This window comes from Leucoraja erinacea, chromosome 22 (genome assembly GCF_028641065.1).
Source record: "Leucoraja erinacea ecotype New England chromosome 22, Leri_hhj_1, whole genome shotgun sequence".
In the NCBI taxonomy this organism is placed as follows: domain Eukaryota; kingdom Metazoa; phylum Chordata; class Chondrichthyes; order Rajiformes; family Rajidae; genus Leucoraja; species Leucoraja erinaceus.
In genome coordinates this window covers 30,692,235-30,714,601 of record NC_073398.1, presented here as the reverse complement: position 1 = coordinate 30,714,601, position 22,367 = coordinate 30,692,235, and the positions used below count along the sequence as shown (strand labels likewise).

Below are 22,367 nucleotides of genomic sequence, written 5' to 3'. Positions count from 1 at the left end.
AGACGACTCGCGACCATACAGGCGGCACCCCGGTGACCATGTGGTGGCAGTCTAGTCGCCTAAATATTGCCTAAGTGGGAGAGGCCCATTACTCCCTTGTTAGATGACACGCTGGTGCAACCAGCAAGTCAAGTCAGGTCAACTTTATTGTCAGTTGCACAAGTGAGATGAGGCATCGGACAATGAACATCCTGCTTGCAGCAACTGTTGCCTTCCTCCTCCAGTCACCTGGGATCAATCTTGACTATCAATCTAGTCGATATCTGTTTCCCTGGAGTTTGCATGTTCACTCTGGGACCTCGTGGGTTTCCTCTGGGGACTCCAGTTTTTTCCGCATGTTCCAAGGTTGCCCTGGGAGGGAGGTTAATTGGCCCCAGTGTGGGATTGGGAGGCGGAATCTGGGAGTAGGTAGTGTAGGCTCGATGGGCTGAAGGGCCTGCTCCGTGCTGTAAATCTCCAGGACTAGTTTCCATGGAGCTGCACGGCCGCTGATGGAGTAGACGATGGGGAAGGAATGCACGAGCCTTCACAGTAACAGGAATTCACGTCTACACAGAGTGAATTAGGGAACTGGCAGCTTCTCCTGGCTGCAAATGGGAGTCTCGATTATTAATAGATTCCAGGATATATTGATGATAATGGAACAGAAGTGAGTTGCAACACTGGACAAATGAGCAAGAAATTGGTTTCAGTGCAAATGTCGGCAGGTGGTGCCTGGGCTATTTGCCTCCTGTACTGTTATAGCTTGTCTGGGTTGGCTCAGTCAGCCTGGGCCTACACCATCTCCCGGTTGCTAAACACTTTAACTCCCCCTCCCATTCCCACACTGACCTTTCTGTCCTGGGCCTCCTCCACTGTCAGTGTGAGGCCACATGCAAATTGGACGAACATCACCTCATATTTCACTTGGGCAGCTTACAACGCAATAGCCAATAGACAATAGGTGCAGGAGTAGGCCATTTGGTCCTTCGAACCAGCACCGCCATTCAATGTGATCATGGCTGATCATCCCCAATCAGTACCCCGTTCCTGCCTTCTCCCCTTATCCCCTGACTTCACTATTTTTAAGAGCCCTATCTAGCTCTCTCTTTAAAGTATCCAGAGAACCTGCCTCCACCGCCTTCTGAGGCAGAGAATTCCACAGACTCACCACTGTGAGAAAAAGATAAAAACGCAGTAGCATGAATTTGATTCCTCTAACATCAAGTAACCCTTGCTTTCCCTCGCTCTCCGTCCCTCCCCCACCCTAGTTCTCCGACTTGTTTCACCCCCTCCTGATTAAATATTACTGTTGTACGCCTCGTTGTCACCTTCCCCTCAGCTAACATTGAACCATTCTACATTTTCCTTGATCATCGTCCCCTTTGATCGGTCGTTTTCGCACCTTACCCTTCCATATCTTTGTGTCTCCCTGTCCCCCTGACTCTCAGTGTGAAGAAGGGTCTCGACCCGAAAGGTCACCCACTCCTTCTCTCCAGAGATGCCGCCTAACCCGCTGAGTTACTCCAGCATATTGGTGTCCATCATGAATGATTATACTTGAAATGGGCACAGGCTGTCCCAGCACGGCTTACGGGAAGGCAGGTGAAGAGGGTTAACACTGCAGCAAAACGTGGGAAGTAACACTGGGAATGTGTAGAAACACCATCACACCCAGCACACAGCAACTCGGACCAATCTATAAATGCCTGTGAGAGATTGTGCTAGGATACTGGATGCCAGGCTCGATATCAAACTGCATCCATCAGCACAAACACAGGACTAATGAAATCTACTTAAATAGGAGAAGCAAGCTGAGCAGTGGCAGCATGCTTATTCCAAAATTAATAGCAGCGATTTCACAGACTATGAGGTGAAAATAAAATACTGCAGATGCTGATAATATGGAATAAAAACTGACGATGTTAGTCATAGAGACATGGAGTGATACAGCGTGGAAACAGGCCCTTCGGCCCGACTTGCCCATACCGGTCAACTCCGGCATTGCATCTCTAAACGTTTTTCCCTCTGTTTCCCTCTACACGTGTGGTACTGCCCACACCTGCTGAGCATTTCCAGATGGGGGCAATGCTGGGCTGCAGAAGTCGGGCTACAAAGTTGGGGTGCTCAAGGTGGGGTTGCCAGAAGCATGAATGAAGAATGGAAATGTTGGCTGGTGATCCAGTGGCAGGCAAGGAGCAAAAGAATGGGGCCTTCAACATCCCAAATTCCTGCGTGAATCTGAAGAATATCAATCCCTTCCTTGGATGCGGGCATTATGGCAAGGGAGGCATCTATTCACCATCACTCCATCGACCCAGTGCTCAATACTGACTTTCAGCAGCTTAAAAGGCCCATGAACACAATACACACAGATAGTGAAAACAAAATCAATATCCTTAATATGCATTTACATCTCAGCCTGTGTCAGAAACTCAAACGCCCAGGAATGGAGGAGATGACAGAGAGTGGGAAAATATTGTCTGGTCCATCACAGGTTCTGGCTTTCTCCCCATGGAAGTGACCGATACGAGGTGCTGCCTAAACAATGCAGGCAGTATCATCACACACACCCACATCACTCTGGCCATGCTCATATGTCACCCCGACCATCAGGAAGAAGGGAAAACCTCAAAAACAGCCTCATCCCACAAGCTTCAAGAACAGCCTCATCCCAACAACTATCAGCCTCTTGAACACAGCAATACATTAATTTCAGGAGTCACTCTGAACCATAGACCACCTTTGGTTGCACCAAGGACATTAGGTGTTAAAGCACTAGTATTGGGATTGCTAGTTTATTGATTTTGGTTTGTTTATTAATTATTATCTGTGGGTTCTGCATTTATTAATCTGTTATATTGCTGCAAGTAAGAATGTCATTGTTCCATTGTGTGGGCCTACGATAATCAAACATATCTTTGTATCTCCCTGTCCCCCTGACTCTCAGTGTGAAGAAGGGTCTCGAATCACTCTTGAATAAAACCCCTGTCCCACGGTACGAGTTCATTCCAAGAGCTCTCCCGAGTTTGCCCTGATTCAAACTCGGAGATTTACGGTAATGGCCACTCGTCGGTACTCGGGGCTCTCGTGGACATTTTTCAACATGTTGAAAAATATTCACGAGACTTCCCGTGCGTACCTGCCGTTAGCGGGTCTTCCCGTGCGTACCTGCCGTTAGCGTTACGAAGCGCTAAGAGTCGTCCCCGAGCCCCGACGTACCCGCTACGCTCATTCTCCGTGCTTACCACGAGTTTGATTTTTTTTTTAAACTCGGGAGAGCTCTTGGAATGAACTCGTACCGTGGGACAGGGCTTTAACGGTAAAAAAAAACAAAGTCCTTATTGCAACCAAAGGCAGTCCATGGAGGTTAATGCGCAGTGTTCAAGAGTCTGATGGTTTTTGGGAAGATGCTGTTCTTGAACCTGGTGATCATGGTTTTCAGACTCCTCTTATAGGAAAGCTGTTGCCAAGCTGGAAAGGGTACAGAGAAGATTTACGAGGATGTTGCAAGGATCCATGCATGGGCCTGAGCTATAGGGAGAGTTTGAGTCAGTTGGGACTCTATTCCTTGGAGCATAGGAGGATGATGGGTGATCATATACAGGTATATCAAATCATTGGAGGAATAGATACACAGAGTATTTTGCCCAGAGTAGGGGAATCGAGGATCAGAGGACACAGGTTTAAGGTGAAGGGGGAAAGATTTAATAGTAATCTGTAGGGGTAACATTTTCGCACAAAAGGGTGGTGGGTTTATGGAACGAGCTGCCAGAGGAGGTAGTTGAGGCAGGGACTATCCCAACATTTAAGAAACAGTTAGACTGGTACATGGACAGGACAGGTTTGGAGTGATATGGGCCAAACGCAAGCGGCTGGGACTAGTGTAGCTGGGACATGGTGGCCAGTGTGGGCAAGTTGGGCTGAAGGGCCTGTTTCCACACTCCTGTACTCCTGTGCCTTCTTCCAGATAGTTGGAGTGAAAATGGGAGCGTGGCCAGAGAACAGTTAAGGCTCAAACATGTCAGTACCACAGTCACATTTAGGGGCTAGACAAAAGTGCTGGAGAAACTCAGCGGGTGCAGCAGCATCTATGGAGCGAAGGAAATGGGCAACGTTTCGGGACGAAACGTCGCCTATTTCCTTCGCTCCATAGATGCTGCTGCACCCGCTGAGTTTCTCCAGCACTTTTGTCTACCTTCGATTTTCCAGCATCTGCACAGTTCCTTCTGAAGCACAAGTAGGGGCTATCGGGCTAAACATTCCAGGTACCTTCCTCTCAAGGTCATCAGTGAATCATATGGGTTTTATATAGAAAAAGCAGCACTTTCATTTTCCTGTCTATTGCACTCAGCTTCTGAGCTTCTAGATGTACTCTTGCAAACCTGAATTTGAAGCATTCACCCTGTATTGATGGGATTTGAAGTCTTTTGTATCTCTCTGATCCCACAGCAAAATGATTTACTCTTCACTGTCCTCTAACATGGACATGCAGACCACTCGATTCAGGGGCAATTAAGAATGGGCTTTATGCGTTGGCCTTGGCGCCTACATCCTGTGAGTGGATAAAAGGAATAAATAACTACCCGCCGAATTATGCTGATACTGTACTGTAAATCTGCATCCCAGTGGACCCAAAATCACAGCACAAATTTAGTGCTAATTAGCATCCTTAACAGGTACTGTTCCAACATCACAAGGAGTGACTGCACTTCAAAGAGTACCTCAACGTTTGTAAACCACTCTGAGACATCCTGAGCTGCAGATGTGCTGTAAATTAAATTCTTTCTCTATTTTTAGCCTCCCCGCGCTAACAAGGGCAGCTGGTCTCCGAGAACAGTCTCGAACGGGCGATGGAGGACAGGCACAAAGTTCCAGCAGGAGAAACTCCAGTGGCGTCAGGCAATGTCTCTGGAGGAAAGGAACAGGTGATGCCTCTGGTCGAGGCCCTTCTTCAGACTGAGAGTCGGGGGAAGAGTGGAGCGAGGAACGTAGACGGCGCTCAGGTGAAACGAACGGAAGATATGCAGAAGGGAACGACAACCAAGGAAATGTGGAGCCCACAATGGTCCATTGTTGGCTGTAGGGTGGGTGATAACGAGTGATACAGACAGAGGAACTCAGCAGGACAACATTGAAACTAGTACGACGATAAGGGTGGGGGAGGGACGGAGAGAGGGGGGATGCAAGGGGGCAGGGATAATGCTCTTGGGTTTGATGGTGGGGAAGGGGTGGGTGGGGAGTAGGGTGTGCAGTGCAGGGAGAGGACAGGTGCATGGGAGCCTCCCTAGCAGAGATAGATAGATTTTTGATTAGTACAAGTGTCGGAGGTGATGGGAAGAAGGCAGGAGAATGGGGTTAGGAGGGAGAGATAGATCAGCCATGATTGAAAGGCAGAGTATACTTGATGGGCCGAATGGCCTAATTACACTCCTATCACTTATGACCTTATTATGTCCATCCTCCCCCTGTCTGATGTGGAAGATGACTAACGCAGACCTCAGCACACGAGAGGGCAAATCATTCTCAACATCGTCTGTAGGTTTAATTGGCTTCTGTAAACTGTAAATTGTCCCTAGTGTGTCGGAGAGTGCTAGTGTACGGGGTGATCACTGGTCAGCGTGGACTCGGTGGGCCAAAGAGCCTGTTTCCACACTGTGTCTCCAAAGCTTAAAGCCTATCCCTCGGGCTATAAACTCAAGGAAGAGCAAGGTGGATCAGCCAAGAGACATCTCAAGAGATGTTGTAGCTGACACCTGCTTCTTTTTCATTCACAAGCACAAAAATAAAAAAAAATGCATCAAGAATCTCCAGAAATATAACATAATATAAAACCGAGGCCATGCTAGCCAATTTGGAATGCATTTCTTCATAAGCTAGAATGATTTACAGAAACAGTTTCTGTAAATAAATCGAGCGATCGATTTTCTTTTCTTTTTCGTTATGTATCTAACGGGTTCTCGGATAATATGTTCCATGCTTAATAAGAATTGATCGGTACACGGCACTGATACCAGGCTAATCTCAAGGCTCGGCCTCTGTCTGCTTGCAGCTGCAGAGTGCTCCATTGAAGGGAGTGATCGGGAACAGAAACTGTGTCTTTCAATCCGACCAAATTTAAAATTGCTCTGTAATCTTACGGGCTATTTGCAGCCAATTTGGGAAATTGTATGGATGGTTGGTCATCTTCAGCTGCTCAATACCTTCAGCAGCATCAGCGCCAGGCAATAATCTCTCTCCGCAGGGCTTGCTCTTAAAAGTCTCTCAGGGATCATGGGGGCTTCGCAGGTAACGAGCCTGGATGTTTTTAGAGTGGCCGTGGTGTAGAAACATAGAAACATTGAAAAAAGGTGCAGTAGTAGGCCATTCAGCCCTTCGAGCCAACACCGCCATTCAATATGGTCATGGCTGATCATCCAAATTCAATACCCCGTTCTGGCTTTTTCCCCATATCCCTTGATTACCTTAGCCCTAAGAGCTAACTCTAACTCTCTCTTGAAAAGAGATAAACAGCACAGAAGCAAGCCCTTTGGCCAAACTTGTCCATGCTTGGCCATGCTTACCAAGATGTCCCCTCTTCACTAATCACACATGGAAGAGAGGGAATAGTTTACTTTAGTTTAGAGATACAGCATGGAAACAGGCCCTTTGGCCCACTGGGTCCGCGCCGACCAGCGATGCCCGCACACTAATAATATCCTACACCCACTAGGGACAATTTTTACATTTACCAAGCCAATTAACCTACAAACTTGTATGTCTTTGGCGTGTGGGAGGAAACCAAAGATCTCGGAGAAAACCCGCGTGGGTCACGGGGAGAATGTACAAACTCCGTACAGACAGCACCCATAGTCTAGATCGAACCCGGGTCTCCAGCGCTGCATTCGCTGTAAGGCAGCAACTCTACCTCTCCGCCAGCGTGATCATGCAGGCGGATGTGGTCAGTTTAACTTGGCATCATGTTCAGCACCAACACTGTGGGCCGAAGGGCCTGTTCCTGTGCTGTACTGTTCTATGTTCACTAATGTCACACCAGTACATTAGTGTATGTTCACTGCCTGACCTTCATGAGAACTATGCCGTAGGTCGGGTGGACAATCAGAATTTTTTTCTCCCAGGATGGAAAAAAAAAATACTAGATTTCATAGCTTGAAGATGAGAGGGGCGAAGTTTAAAGGGGATGTGTGGGGCAAGTGTTTTTACATAGTGAGCGCCTGGAACGTGCTGCAAGGGGTGGTGGTTGAAGCAGGTACGTTAGTGGCATTTAAAAGACTTTTGGATAGGTACATTGATATGCAGCGAATGGAGGGATATGGATTACATGCAGGTAGATCAGTGATGGTCTTGGCATCACGTTCAGCACAGACTTTGTGGGCCGAACGGCCTGTTCCTGTGCTATGTTCTATATCCGTACGAGATGTAGGAATGAAATACACAATCCTTCAAGTCGGCTTTGCTCTCGACAGAATCGCAGCTGATCCCTTACTTTAATTCCACTTTCCAGTCTGATCGATGGATCCTTATGCCCCTGTCCCACTTAGGAAACCTGAACGGAAACCTCTGGAGACTTTGCCTCCCACCCAAGGTTTCCGTGCTGTTCCCAGTGGTTCCCGGAGGTTTTTGTCAGTCTCCCTACCCGCTTCCACTACCTGCAACCTCCGGGAACCGCACTGAAAACCTTGGGTGGGGCGCAAAGACTCCAGAGGTTTCCGTTCAGGTTTCCTAAGTGGGACAGGGGCATAATCCTGCAACATCATCAGGTCTCTGCGGAAGAGAACTCGAAAAGATTGTCCACCCTCTGGGTGAGATACCACATTCCTATCCCTGCAGCCGGAGAAACCTCCGTGGGTTTAATGTCTCCACTGAGGAGGCCCGGCAAAGATTACTCATGTTTATATGGTAACCGCTCCATTGCCAGCCCAATCTCCCCAAGACTACATACGTTGATTGTCTCCACTCCATTCAGCTTGGCCCGGATTTTCGGATTCTGGATAATGTCCAGGTTGGTGCCCCAGACCAACATCGGTGTGCTCCCGCTGTGAGGAAAGGAGAGGGAAAGAAGCAGGTTAAAATCTCTCATGAACCACACAGGGTGTCTCTCGCAGAGCCAGCAACCACTGCCCATCGCCTTTTGACCTGAGCCACCTTCCCAAACCATAGTTTGGTTGTTAGACACACAAAGCAGGAGTAATGCCCCTGTCTCACTTAGGAAACCTGAACGGAAACCTCAGGAGACTTTGTGCCCCACCCAAGGTTTCTGTGCGGTTCCTGGAGGTTTTTGTCAGTCTCCCTACCTGCTTCCACTATCTGCAACCTCTGGTGGGACAGGGACATAACTCAGCGGGTCAGGCAGCATCTCTGGAGAGAAGGAAGAGGTGGCGTTTCAAATCAAGACTCTTCTTCAGACAGAAACATCGCCTATTCCTTTTCTCCACAGAAGATGTCTGACCCGTTGAGTTACTCCTGCTTTTTGTGTCTAACTTTGGTTTAAGCTGGCATCAGCAGTTCCTTCCTACACACTCAGTTTAGTTTGGTTTAGTTCAGTTTAGTTTATTGTCACGTGTACCGAGGTACAGTGAAAAGCTTTTGTTGTTGCGTGCTATCCAGTCAGCAGAAAGACAATACATGATTACAATCGAGCAGTCCACAGTATTCACATACAGGATACGTACAGTTTTGGTCTCCTAATCTGAGGAAAGACATTCTTGCCATAGAGGGAGTACAGAGAAGGTTCACCAGACTGATTCCTGGGATGGCAGGATTTTCATATGAAGAAAGACTGGATAGACTCGGCATGTACTCGCTAGAATTTAGAAGATTGAGGGGGGATCTTGTAGAAACTTACAAAATTCTTAAGGGGTTGGACAGGCTAGATGCAGGAAGATTATTCCCGATGTTGGGGAAGTCCAGAACAAGGGGTCACAGTTTAAGGATAAGGGGGAAATCTTTTAGGACTGAGATGAGAAAATCATTTTTTACACAGAGAGTGGTTAATCTCTGGAATTCTCTGACACAGAATTCCCCAACATCAGGAACAATCTTCCTGCATCTAGCTTGTCCAACCCCTTAAGAATTTTGTAAGTTTCTATAAGATCCCCCCTCAATCTTCCATGATCCATATCCCTCGATTCCCTGCACTTCCATGTATCTATCTAAACGCCTCTTAAACACCATTATCATATCTGCTTCCGCTATCCCCTATGGCAATGCGTTCCATTCCCGAACAGCCTCTTTAAAGAACTTGCCCCGCACATCTCCATTAAACTTTTCCCCTCTCGCCTTGCCCTCTAGAGTTGGACGTTTCCATCCTGGGAGAAAAGTTCTGACTGTCTACCCTGTCTATGCCTGTATCGATACCTTATACGTCTGACAGCTGCTAAAGTTATTGGGACACTGAAACATGTGCGGTTGTCACCCAGTCCCTAACACAATGATAATGCCGGAGAGCCAGCAGAAAGTTCCACCTTGTGTGACAGTCTATCAACTCCAGAGAGAGTAACTAGCACACAGGAACTGTTGAAAGCTCGGTGTTCAGAGCCCTGAAGAAGAAGCTGGCCTGACAAGGGACTCGGTGAGATTACACTGGCATTTCAACATAATTACTGCAGGGCTTCAGCTTGAGAAGGCAACGGACAGGTCGAGTGCAGCTAATTTAAGGAATACACGGCAACCTGTCAGAAAGCAAAAATGGCAAGTGCTTCAACGGGGAGAAATGGAGGCGGAGGATGAGGGAAGACAGGGCAGGCAAGGGATAGAGGAATGAGCAACGGGAGACAGAAGGTGGTGGAAAATGTGAAAGAAAGAGAGAGAGCGAGTGAGTAACATAGAGAATGAAAGAGAGAAATAGAGAGAATGAGAGAGAGAGAGAATAGAGAGAGAGAGAGAGAGAGAGAGAGAGAGAGAGAGAGAGAGAACGAGAAGAATGTAGAAAGAGAAAATGAGGAGAGAGTAAACGAGAGGGAGAGAGAGAGGGAAAGGGAGAGGGGGAAAGAGAGGGAGAGGGAGAGGGAGAGGGGAGGGTGGGGGAGGGAGAGGGAAGGGAGAGGGAAGGGAGAGGGAGAGGGAGAGGGAGAGGGAGAGGGAGAGGGAGAGAGAGAATAGAAAAAAGTATTGGGAAAGTATATTTTACCACATTTGCCAAAGAGTTAGAGGAAGTCCTAAAAGGGGGCAACATGGAAAGAGAGAAAGAGAGAAAAAAGAGAAGACAGTGAGCAAAAAAAGAGAGAAAGAAAAATGGGAATGGGAAAGGAAGGAAAGAATAGAGAAATGTGGGATGTAGGGAAAAAGAATGAGCAATGGAAATCAATCAATCAATCAATCAACCTTTATTGTCATCTTGCAAGCAACAAGTACAGTGCAAAATGAAAAGACGTTTCCCAGTGAATAGCGGAGCATCGAAACATGGGAAGATGGGGAGAGATGAGAGCAAGGAGATAAGATGAGTGAGAGGAAAAGACAGAGGGGAAAATTGATGGGGAATAGATGGAGTGAGTGTGTCAGGGAGAGACACAGAATGCGAGAGGCAAATGAACAAGGAGAGTGAATGAGAGAGAGAGACAGAAATAGAGGAATATGAAAGGGGAAGAAGCCAAGTTGAGCAAGGCTAAGTACTGAATAATGTGCTGAAGTTTGTGTTACTTCTCTGTCCAGCAGTCATCTCATCATTTATATTTATAGACGCCCAATGCCAACCCATGCATTCCAGGCATTTTCTGTTCAATGTACTGGTGTGAAATGTTTTAAGCAGTTTTTCAATGGAAAGGCAGACTGGTGGGTGACCCCCCCCCTGCCCCCCCCCAACCCCCCCCCCCCCCCCCCCCCCCCCCCCCCCCCAAACCCCCCCCCCCCCCCCCCCCCCCCCTCATCAGCCTTACCTGACGATACTCCATTCTGGTTCAATCTTAACGATGGTGGGGATCCTCCATGTATTCAAACTGCAGCTCCTTCTCGATCCTTGCCTTGTCCACCCCCACGGTGACGCTGATGTTCCCCGCGCCCTGCGGCGCAGACGTGGAGTTGCAGACTATCGCCCAGGCAATCCGCCTGACGGACACGGGAAGAGCAAAGCAATAAATCTCTACAATGCCTTTTTAGAACTTGCCAATTCAACGACCCTTGCCCAGACTCTGGTCCGGGGAATCGAGGACCAGAGGACATAGGTTCAAGGTGAAGGGGAAAAGATTTAATAGGAATCTGAGGAGTAACTTTGTCGCACAAAGGGTTGGTGGGTGTATGGAACGAACTGCCAGAGGAGGTAGTTGAGGCTGGGACTATCCCAACGTTTAAGAAGCAGTTAGACAGGTACATGGATAGGTCAAGTTTGGAGGGATATGGACCAAACACAGGCAGGTGGGACTAATGTAGCTGGGACATGTTGGCTGGTGTGGGCAAGTTGGGCCGAAGGGCCTGTTTCCATGCTGTATCACTCTATGATTCTATGACTCTATGACAATGATACTTCAATGTCAGAGAAGTGGCTCTCAAACTGCACAACTCCTCCTCCTTCCGTCGTGGGGTAAACTGACTACCCCCCCCCTCCCTCCCTCCCCTCACTTTAATTTCATGTTTCACGTATCTTGTGTTTCATGGCTGCTGGAAGATCAATTTCCCTCCTCAGAATAAAAGGATGTTCCTTTAGGAAGATGAGGAGGAATTTCTTTAGTCAGAGGGTGGCGAATGTGTGGAATTCATTGCCACAGACGGATGTGAGACCAGTGGGTATTTTTAAAGTGGAGATTAACAGGTTCTGGATTAGTACGGGTGTCAGAGGTTGTGGGGAGAAGGCAGGAGAATGGGGTTGAGAGGGAAAGGTAAATCAGCCATGATTGAATGGCGGAGTAGACTCGATGGACCAAAAGGGGAAATTTTAAAAAGTGGAGAAGAACTTTTTTAAGAGTGGTGAATCTCTGGAACTCTCTGCCACAGAGGGTAGTTGGCCAGGGGCTATATTTAAGAGGGAGTGAGAGGTGGCGCTTGTGGCGAAGGGGATCAGCGGGGATGGAGAGAAGGCAGGTACGGGGTATCGGGTTGGATGATTAGCCATGATCATATTGAATGGCGGTGCAGGCTAGAGGGCCGAATGGCCTACTCCTGCACCTAATTTCTATGTTTCTATGTTTCTAAATGTTCTAATTCTGCTTCTCTGACTTATGAAATTATCCAAACAGGCACAGATTTGGTGTGAAGCATTGGTTTAGCCCGAGCCTCGTTACCTGTGGAACACACAAGGTTGCTGGCCAAACAGGACTGAGATGTTGCTCCCGGCATCCAGGTTCCTGCCTCTGATGGTGACCATCGTCCCCCCCGACACCGGACCCTTGATGGGCGTCAAATCCGTGAGAGTTGAGAGCTGAAATTAATTCAATTGAAAATTACAATGCCAGAATCGACAAATGTACGCAGCATATGACTCGTTAGTTGAGGCGCCGAGCCAGAGAGCTACGCAGCAGGCAAACAGACTCTTCAGCCCAAAGTTTCAATGTGGAGAAAGTTGTTGCATGACTTTGCCAATCTGCCAGTGGAGTAAATCCAGCTTCCTAAGAACGCATGTCATTCTTACCGTAGAAATAACGAAGTGCAGATACTTCTGAATGCACAAAAAGATACAAAGTGCTGGAGGAACTCAGCAGGTCAGGCATCATCCCTGGAGAACGTGGATAGGCGACTGTCTTCAAACTCTGCCACGTGCATTATCTGAAGAAGGGTCTCGACCTGAAACATCACCTATTCATGTTCTCCAGAGATGTGGCCCGTCTGTGTCTTTATGTCTTTTATCCCATCCCATTGTCAACCATTAGCTGCACACTGCCCTGTAACAGAATTACAGGCAGGCTCCGCACTTAACGGCGTGGTTAAATTCGTATTCCTATCCTGATTTCCCCATTGCCACATTCACAAAGCCACATCATCCACTCCAGTGTCAAGAGGTGCAAGTTGAAAACAAATATATTTGTGATTATTTTTTTTTCAACGTTCAAGAGCTCTCCCGAGTTAAAAAAAAATCAAACTCGTGGTAAGTACGTAGAATGTACGTAGCGGATACGTCGGAGCTCGTGGATGTCTCGAAGCGGCTCGTAACGCTAATGGCGGGCACTCGGGAAACGCGGAAACTCGTGAAGTTTCTTCAACATGTTGAAAAATGTCCACGAGAGCCCGAGTACCTACGAGCGGCCGTTACCGTAATTCTCCAAATTCGAATCAGTGGAAACTCGGGAGAACTCTTGAATTACCTCGTACAGTGGGACAGCCCCTTAAATTGCACAAGAGCAAATTTTGAATTTGAATGTCAGATTTTTTGGGTGATTTGTGTGTTCCATAAAGGGTGGGTTTCCATTACCCAAACACTAGGGCTGGTTATATTGGAGATGTAAATCGTCATATTAGAGATGATAAAATGAAAGGATTAAATCTTTCAAGTTTTACAATCCCCTTGTTGATGCCCGGCGTATGAATTAATTCTTGAGAATAGCATCAGTTCAACCACATGCAGTTTTTACACGTTAAAGATTCCTCTGTGCTGCATTACTTTGCCTTGTGTGTCCGTGATAACATGCCTGCTGGTCAACCTGAGGAGCACCTTCAGCAACAGACTGGTTCCACCAAGATGCAGCACAGAACGCCACAGGAGAACCTTCTTCCCTGTGGCTATCAAACTGTACAACCCCCCCCCCCCCCCCCCCCCAACCTTCTGTCATGGAGTAGACAGTCTTTTTCACACAGAGAGTGGTGAATCTCTACTCTCTGCCACTGACTATATTTAAGAGGGAGTTAGATGTGGCCCTTGTGGCTAAGGGGATCCCCTGAGTTGGATGATCAGCCATGATCATATTGAATGGCCCCGAACATGGCCTACTCCTGCACCTAATTTCCCCCCCCCCCCCCCCCCCCCCCCCCCCCTTCTACCCAATCTTAGCACATCTCCATTCCTCAACTTGCTACTCGTCCCTTTAATTTCATATTTCATGTATCTTGGAGTTTTATGACTGTTGGCAGAACAATTTCCCTCCTGGGATATCAATAAAGTTATATTGTATCATATCGTATCGTATAACACAGGCAACGTGACAGATGGCGGTGGAGGCCTAGTCAAAGGATATTTTTAAGGTGAAGATTACCAGATTCTTCATTCATTCAGGTGTCTGGGTTTATAGGGAGAAGGCAGGTGACTGGGGTTGTGAGGGAGAGATAGATCAGCCATGATTGAATGGTGGAGTAGACTTGACGGGCTGAATGGCCTAATTCTGTTCCTAGAGCTTATGAACAATGTCTTATCTGCAGAGATTGAGATTCACGGTTTCCCACACAACAAGAGAACAACTCGCTATCACCTGTCGCTCACAGCTGGCTTGGAGGTTATGGAATAGATTTGCAATTGCATTGGCCTGCTAGCTATGCAATCTCCTCACACCTCTGCACGGAGTTTGTACGTTCTCCCCGTGACCTGCGTGAGTTATCTCCGGCCTCCTCCCACACTCCAAAGACGTACAGGTTTGTAGGCTAATTGGCTTGGTGTAACTGTAAATGATCCAAATGTGTAGGATAGTGTTAGTATGCGGGGGGATTGCATGTTGGCGAGGATCCAGTGGGCCTAAGGGCCTGTTTCCACTCTGTATCTCGAAACTAAAGTAAGCTGTAGTTCTGCTTGTTACTCTAATGGATCTGTTAGACTAACATCAGGTCATAAGGAATATAAATAGAATTAGGCCATTTGGCCCATCAAGTCTCTTCCACCATCATGGCTGATCTATCTCTCTCTCCTAACCCCATTCTCCTGCCTTCTTTCCAGAACCTCTGACACCCGTACTAATCAAGAATCTATCTTATCTCGGCCTTAAAAAATATCCACATAACCTTCTGTGGCGATGAATTCCACAGATTCACCAGCACGAACGAAAGATTTTAGAAGCACACGATGGGACTCAGGGCAGAGTGGACGTATCTCCAGCCTGTCGGTCGGAGGAGCATGTTGTACACCCTCTCTCTGCCTCCGTTCCCACTCACCACAAAGCTGTAGCGCTGCGTTGACTTTGCCATGAACTCCTGCTTGCATTCTTCCACGCACACCTCCACGAAGCCAGCGTACTGGCCATGCCGGGCGACGTCCATCTCGCACTCGATCCTTCGAAGATAAAGAACCCGGGTTAAGATTATTCGAGCAAGTCCTTCCCCCCTATGAACCTGCTCCTCCATGTAATCGTCACAACTGTCCTGATCATACATAGCCTCCACTTCCCCATCTGCCCATGGCTTCCGAGCTCCACAAGGCGTTACTACCTCTACCTTATTCAAAGGCTCTATCTCCAGCACCTCTCAAGGAAGGGATCCAAATAATCCCATTCCTGTTCCAAAAGGGTTGCGTAAATTCATAAATTTATAAATTGATAAGTTCTAAGAGCAGAATTAGGCCATTCGGCCCATCAAGTCTACTCTGCCATCTAATCAGGGGCTGATCTATCTTTCCCTCTCAACCCCATTCTCCTGCCTTCTCCCCATAACGTCTGACACCCGCACTAATTAAGAATATGGCAATCTCCGCCTTAAAAATATCCATTGACGTGGCCTTCACAACCGTCTGCGGCAATGAATTGCGCAGATTCGCTACCCTTTGACTTAAGAAATTGCTCCTCATCTCCTTTTTGAAGGTACGTCCTTTTATTCTGAGGCTGTGGCCTCTGGTCCTGGACTCTCCCACTAGTGTAACCATCCTCTCAACACCCGCTCTACTATCCAGGCATGGCTGCATGTTGACCAGGACACTGTTCCAGCCTGCCAGCTCCCTCTTCAATGGGAATGTGTAAACATGGCTTACTGTTCCGCTGGAATGTATCCTTCTTCCAAAGGGATACAATCGACTCCAGCCACACGGACGTAGTTTTCAATCTCCCAAAAATTCAGGCCGAGATTTTCCCCGTAGATCGTAACTCTAGTTCCGCCTTCCCTGGGCCCACGTACTGGTACGATCTGGAAAGAGGAGAATATGTATTTATATTAATGAAGCAATGAATGACAAAGCTATTGCCTGGGTGGACATCTCACAGCATGGAAACAGGCCCTTCGGCCCAACTCGCCCACACTGGCCAACATGTCCCAGCTGCACTAGTCCCACCTGCCTGCACTTGGTCCATATCCCTCCAAACCTGTCCTATCCACTTGTGCTAACCAGGCATCAGAAAGTCAATACATGATTACGATTGGTCCATTTGCAATATATAGATACATGATGAGGGAATGATGTTTAGTGCAAGGCAAGGGGTGAGCGAAGAGGTAGATAGTAGTTCAGCACTGCTCTCTGGTTGTGATACGATGGGTATATCGCATAAGCAACTGCATAAGTGTGAGTCCTTCCTTCTATGTGTTGGTTCTCCTCCAGTATCTATCTCAGTGTATCTATTTTTAATCATAAGCAAGCCGGCTCTCCCTACCACTGCTGGCTTCCTGAGACAGACAACAGTCTATAGTATCAGATCGTTCTAAGTGGATCGGTTGTCAAAATTGGACCGCTGCCAATATGGGACTTTGCTGGTGCATTATAGATAAACCATGGAGTGATTTCCTCGGTATTAATGGTAGGGAAAGGAGCTTTCAAGGAACATTCCATGAATAATGCATCTTAGTGCTTCACAGTCCAAACAGCACAGATTTGTAAGGTCTTGAAATTTTTATTTGGTTTAAAGATATACATGTTCGACATAAATAGTCACTCTTATCCAAGGCTAAAATATAAATCATCCTTTTTGTCTTCTCAAAGGTTGGGAGTGTGTTCAACTATCGTTTAGTTCAGTTTAGAGATACAGCGCGGAAACAGGCCCTTCAGCCCACCGAGACCGCACCGACCAGTGATCCCCGCACACTAACACTATCCTACACACACTAGGGACAAGTTTACATTGACACCAGGCCAATTAACCTGCAAACCTGTACGTCTTTGGAGCGTGGGAGGAAACCGAAGATCTCGAACCAAACCCACGCAAGTCACGGGGAGAACGTACAAACTCCTTGCAGACAAGGACCGCAGTCAGGATCGAACCCGGGTCTCTGGCGCTGTAAGGCATCAACTCTACTGCTGCGCCACCCTATCATCCTCTTCTAATGTCCAGTTCTTCTTCAAGTCAGCGGAATAAAACTTTGGAAATCTTCAATATCCATGCTTGGTGGATATCCATGAGTAGTTGTTCTACTCAACAGACAAAAATCTGTAGCCTCCCTTTGATCTGGTATTTTGTTGGTTCGCATGCTTGATCAATGGTGTTTTATCATTAATGTTTTATTATTATTAATGTTTAGCATTTTCTGAGTCATTCGTAACTGTCACTGTATGTCATGTTGTTACTTGTGGGCAGAGCACCAAGGCAAATTCCTTGTATGTGAATACTTGGCCAATAAACTTATTTACTTACTTACTTGAGTGCATTGCAGTGTAGTAAAGGGTTAATATCCAACTCACAGTAGAATTAATTTCCAAAGTGAGTTCAAAACTAACTCGACTGTTGTTACCAAATCCAAGTTCGAAAGCAAAAGTTTCAATTCCTTCCAGCTTAACTAATGAAGAAGGATTGGTTTTAAGGGGCCTAAGGAGGAAGAGAAAATGGGAAGGTGGGAGGCAAAGGGGTGTGACAAAAGAATTCCAGAGATTATTGAGGGAACTCCAGGGTATAAGGTCTTACGAAAATTGTGATTGTGCAGAAAGGCAGGTGAGCAGAGCCCGGAGATCTTATAGCAGAAAGGGGCCCTGAAGAGATTTGAAAACAAAGACGGGAATGTTAACTATTAAGGGATTACTGAACCAGAAGATATTGAGGCAAGATGGCTCAATGTTTGGTGCAAGATAGGACAAGTAAAAGAAAGGTTTTGATGGGAGCCATTCGATTTTCTTTACAGTTCTTTTTAGTTTTAGAGTTACAGGGTGGAAACAGGCCCTTTTGGCCCAATGAGTACGCGCCGATCAGCGATCATCCCGTACACGGCTTTTTCCCAACAAACTAGGAGCAATTTGCAGAAGCCAATGAACCTACAAAACCTGCACGTCTTTGGGATGTGGGAGGAAACCAGAGCACCCTGTAAAAACCCACGCTGTCACGGGGAGAACGTACAAACTCCTTACAGACAGCACCCGCAGTCAGGATCGAACCCGTGTCTCTGGTACTGTCAGGCAGCAACTTTACCGCTGCGCCACCATGCCGTTCATTGGAACATGCAGCAGGGACTTGATTTAAGTTTTCAGCCAAAGGAAGAATTTAAGAATTTAAGTAAAATGTAGACAGGTACATGGAAAGGGTCTTGGTGAGACCACACCTGGAGTATTGCATACAGTTTTGGTCTCCTAATGTGAGGAAAAACATTCTTGCCATAGAGGGAGTACAGAGAAGGTTCACTAGACTGATTCCTGGGATGGCAAGACTTTCATATGAAGAAAGACTGGATAGACTCGGCTTGTACTCGCTAGAATTTAGAAGATTGAGGGGGGATCTTATAGAAACTTACAAATTTCTTAAGGGGTTGGACAGGCTAGATGCAGGAGGATTGTTCCAGATGTTGGAGAAGTCCAGAACAAGGGGTCACAGTTTAAGTATAAGGGGGAAGTCTTTTAGGACCGAGATGAGAAAATCATTTTTTACACAGAGAGTGGTGAATCTGTGGAATTCTCTGCCACAGAATGTAGTTGAGGCCAGTTCATTGGGTATATTTAAGAGGGAGTTAGATGTGGCCCTTGTGGCTAAAGGGATCAGGGGGTATGGAGAGAAGGCAGGTACAGGATACTGAGTTGGATGATCAGCCATGATCATATTGAATGGCGGTGCAGGCTCAAAGGGCCGAATGGCCTACTCCTGCACCTATTTTCTATGTTTCTATGATAGGTCAAGTTTAGAGGGTTATGGGCCAAATGCAGACAGGTGGGACTAGTGTAGATGGGACGTTGGCCGGTGTGGGCAAGTTGGGCCGAATGGCCTGTTTCCACACTACATGACACTAAGTGCTTAGTTCTATGAGTAAATAGTTAACACGTGTCCATTGTCTGGTTCTGAACTTCAGGGTTTAAAGTCCTGTCCTAGATTTTTCATAAAGTAAGCAGTCGAAAGCATTTGTTCATTCTTTGCCACTGTGTTTCCCACTGGCTTTCACACCCCGTTCTGCCCCCTCGATGCTGCACAAGGTTACCTTGGTGATGCGAGGGTTGGTACACTTGCTGTTGGTACGTGTCGGCTGCAGCCAGTTGTCCCCGGAGACGGTGCAGTCTTGGCGGAGGGTGCACCGCCCGTCCCCCTTGCACCAGCCGCACTCAAAGTTGGGGTCAGCCTTCAGGCACAGCCCGCAGCTCTCACGCAACACTCCGCACTTGTACAGGTGCACTGGCGGGGAGGAAGGGCAGGAGTCAGTGAGAGACAGGGCGAAAAAATGCAACGCAAAATATATGCAACTCCAATGCAATGATGTCAAAATACATAAAACCCTGTCTTAATCTCATCACAAAGACCTTCTGAACCTTCTGAATTTTGTAGTCGGCAGTCAATTAACCTACAAGACCTACAAACCTGTACGTCTTTGGAGCGTGGGAGGAAACCAAAGATCTCGGAGAAAACCCACGCAGATCATGGGGAGGACGTACAAACTCCGTACAGACAGCACCCGCAGTCGGGATCGAACCCGGGTCTCTGGCGCTGCATTTTGCTGTAAGGCAGCAACTCTACCGCTGTGCCACCGTGTCTGCCGACCTTTGAATTCCTTTGCAGTCAATTCAACACTGGGAATGCATCAGCTCAATTCGACGCCGTAAGTTTCCAAATATAACCAATCTGAGTAATAACCAAACACGCTGGGTTTTATTTCGCGACATTGGTCAAGAGTTAAATCTCGCTCAAATCCTGGGCGCTTCTTCAAGAATGTTCTCACGGGATACTTTGTGCAAACTGTGGAGGGGGGGAGGTGGCCTCAATTTAACGCCTCATTCAAAAGATCTCCAAGGGTGCAGCACTCTCTTAGTGTTGCCCAAATATTGTGACTCGATGGTCTGAAGCAAGACTCAAGCCCACAACTCTCTGATTCACTGAGGCAGGGGCGTGACACACTGAGCCAGTTTGATGTGTTGCAGCCAACCCCAGGAGAAATACAAATAAGGGCGATTTCTCCCTCCCTTCCCTGCGATCCTGGCCACATGGTTCAAAATATTCTGGGGCAGGGGCGGAAAACCCGGGGGGGGGCAGAGGGGACACGTCCCCCCCCCCCCCATGTTTTGAGAGGTGGGCGACATCCCCGCCAGGTTAACCTGCCTGGGCTTGCGGGAAATATGGCCAGCGCGGAGAAGCAGCGCTGGTATCCCGTCAGTCCAGACAGGGCTGCTGGTTAACCCGGTGAGACAGGCAGCTGAGTTGCACTTAGCGCTGGATTGAGCCTCCGAAGCCTCGCGCGCGTGTGTGAGTGTGCGCAAGCGGTCGCGGCCACCAGAAAATTGTGTCCCCCGTCCCCTCCATGTTTTGATAGTGAGTTCCGTTCTTACTCTGGGGGACTGCAGGAAGGACGGGTTGTGTGACTGGGTGAAGCATATTGGAGGCAGGCCACATCACAAGCCCCTCGAAACACGTCCAGCAGAGTCGGTGACTGGGAAACTGGCATGAAATATATCAGCACTCGGAGAAGGGGGCAGATTTTAACGTCTGTCATGAGCTTGCAAAACACTATGGTCGCACTTTGGACTTTTACTTTAGACTTCAGAGATACAGCCTGGAAACAGGCCCTTCGGCCCACAGAGTCCATGCCGACCAGCGATCACCCCGCCCAGTAGCACTATCACACACACACACACACACACACACACACACACACACACACACACACACACACACACACACACACACACACACACACACACACACACACACACACACACACACACACTAGGGGACAAATTACAATGTGCAGAAGCCAACTAACCTACAAAATCGAAAGTCTTTGGAGTGCGGGAGGAAACCGGAGCACCCGGAGATAGCCCTCGCAGTCACGGGGAGAACGTACAAACTCCGAGGATCAAACTTGGGTCTCTGGCACTGTGAGGCAGCAACTCTACCGTTGTGCCATACCTCCCACTGGGTATTGGCCCAGGATCTGCCATGATGCCTCTACAGTTAAGAACCCCCCAGACATGCCCAGCGCAGCATGAACAAACGTGCGGGCGCTGGCGTTGACTCACCTTGGATGTGCGCTGGGTTGTCGATGCTGAAGTTGCCGTTCCAGACCACGGAGAGGCTCACCGGGAGGTTGTTGATCGCAGTTTCATCGTACGCGTACTGGAACAAGCAACATAGTAAATTGTCAAGACCTACAGTGTTTGGAATAGCGTCATGAGATAGCGGAAAAGATTCTTCGCAGCGTGAGGGGGGGGGGGGGGGGGGGGGGGGGGGGGGGGGGGGGAGATTTAACAGGAACCTGGGGGGCAATTTTTTTTTTTTCCACACAGAGTGGTGGGTGTATGGAACAAGCCGCCAGAGGAGGGTCAGTAGTTGAGGCAGGTGCCATCACAACGTTTAAAGAGACATTTGGACAGGTACATGGATAGGACAGGTTTCGAGGGATATGGGCCAAATGCAGGCAGGTGGGACTCGTGCAGATGGGGCTTGTTGGTCAGTGTGGACAAATTGGCCCTGTTTCCACACTGTATGGCCCTATGCCACTTCCTTAGACGGTGTTGGAGACAGAGGCTTTGATAAAGGTAAAGGTAGGGAAAGTCTTGTAGATCAAGGTAGCCATGGGCGGGTGGGAAAGTGCTGCTGTCCAATCTATTCACTGGCTCACCTCCACCCTGGCATTCCTGTCCCAAACATTATATGGATGTTGCCAGGACTCGAGGGTCTGAGCTATAGGGAGAGGTTGAGATGGCTGGGACTCTATTCCTTGGAGCGCAGAAGGATGAGGGGTGATCTGGTAGTACAGTATATAAAATCATGAGAGGAATACATCGGGTAGATGCACAGAGTCTCTTGCCCAGAGGGCAATGGAGGGCCAGAGGACACAGATTTAAGGTGAAGGGGTAAAGATTTAGTAGGATTCTGAAGGGTAACTTTTCCACACAAAGGGTGGTGGTGGGTGTATAGAACGAGATGCCAGAGGAGGTAGTTGAGGCAGGGACTATCCCAACATTTAAGAAACATTTAGACAGGTACATGGATAGGACAGGTTTGGTGGCATATGGACCAAATACTGGCAGGTGGGACTAGTGTATCTAGGACATGTTGGCCGGTGTGGACAACTTGGGCCAAAGGGCCTGTTCCCACACTGTATCACTCTAGGATGTATTGTCCCTCAAGGGGTAATAAATCAGTTCCAATACGGCACAATCTAAAGGCAGGTCGAGTCATAGAGTGATACAGTGTGTCAACAGACCCCTTCGGCCCAACTTG

General features: G+C 47.9%; 1 protein-coding gene across 1 annotated transcript in view; it reads right to left on the bottom strand.

Annotated features, from left to right (window-relative positions):
- plxna4 (plexin A4) overlaps positions 1 to 22,367 on the bottom strand; it is a 485,825-nt gene that overhangs the window by 74,365 nt on the left and 389,093 nt on the right. Inside the window, 8 exon segments of the mRNA XM_055653389.1 lie at positions 7,922 to 8,015; positions 10,854 to 10,894; positions 10,896 to 11,022; positions 12,192 to 12,328; positions 14,980 to 15,097; positions 15,788 to 15,939; positions 19,135 to 19,325; positions 21,161 to 21,257. Coding sequence (XP_055509364.1) covers positions 7,922 to 8,015; positions 10,854 to 10,894; positions 10,896 to 11,022; positions 12,192 to 12,328; positions 14,980 to 15,097; positions 15,788 to 15,939; positions 19,135 to 19,325; positions 21,161 to 21,257 — 957 coding nt within the window.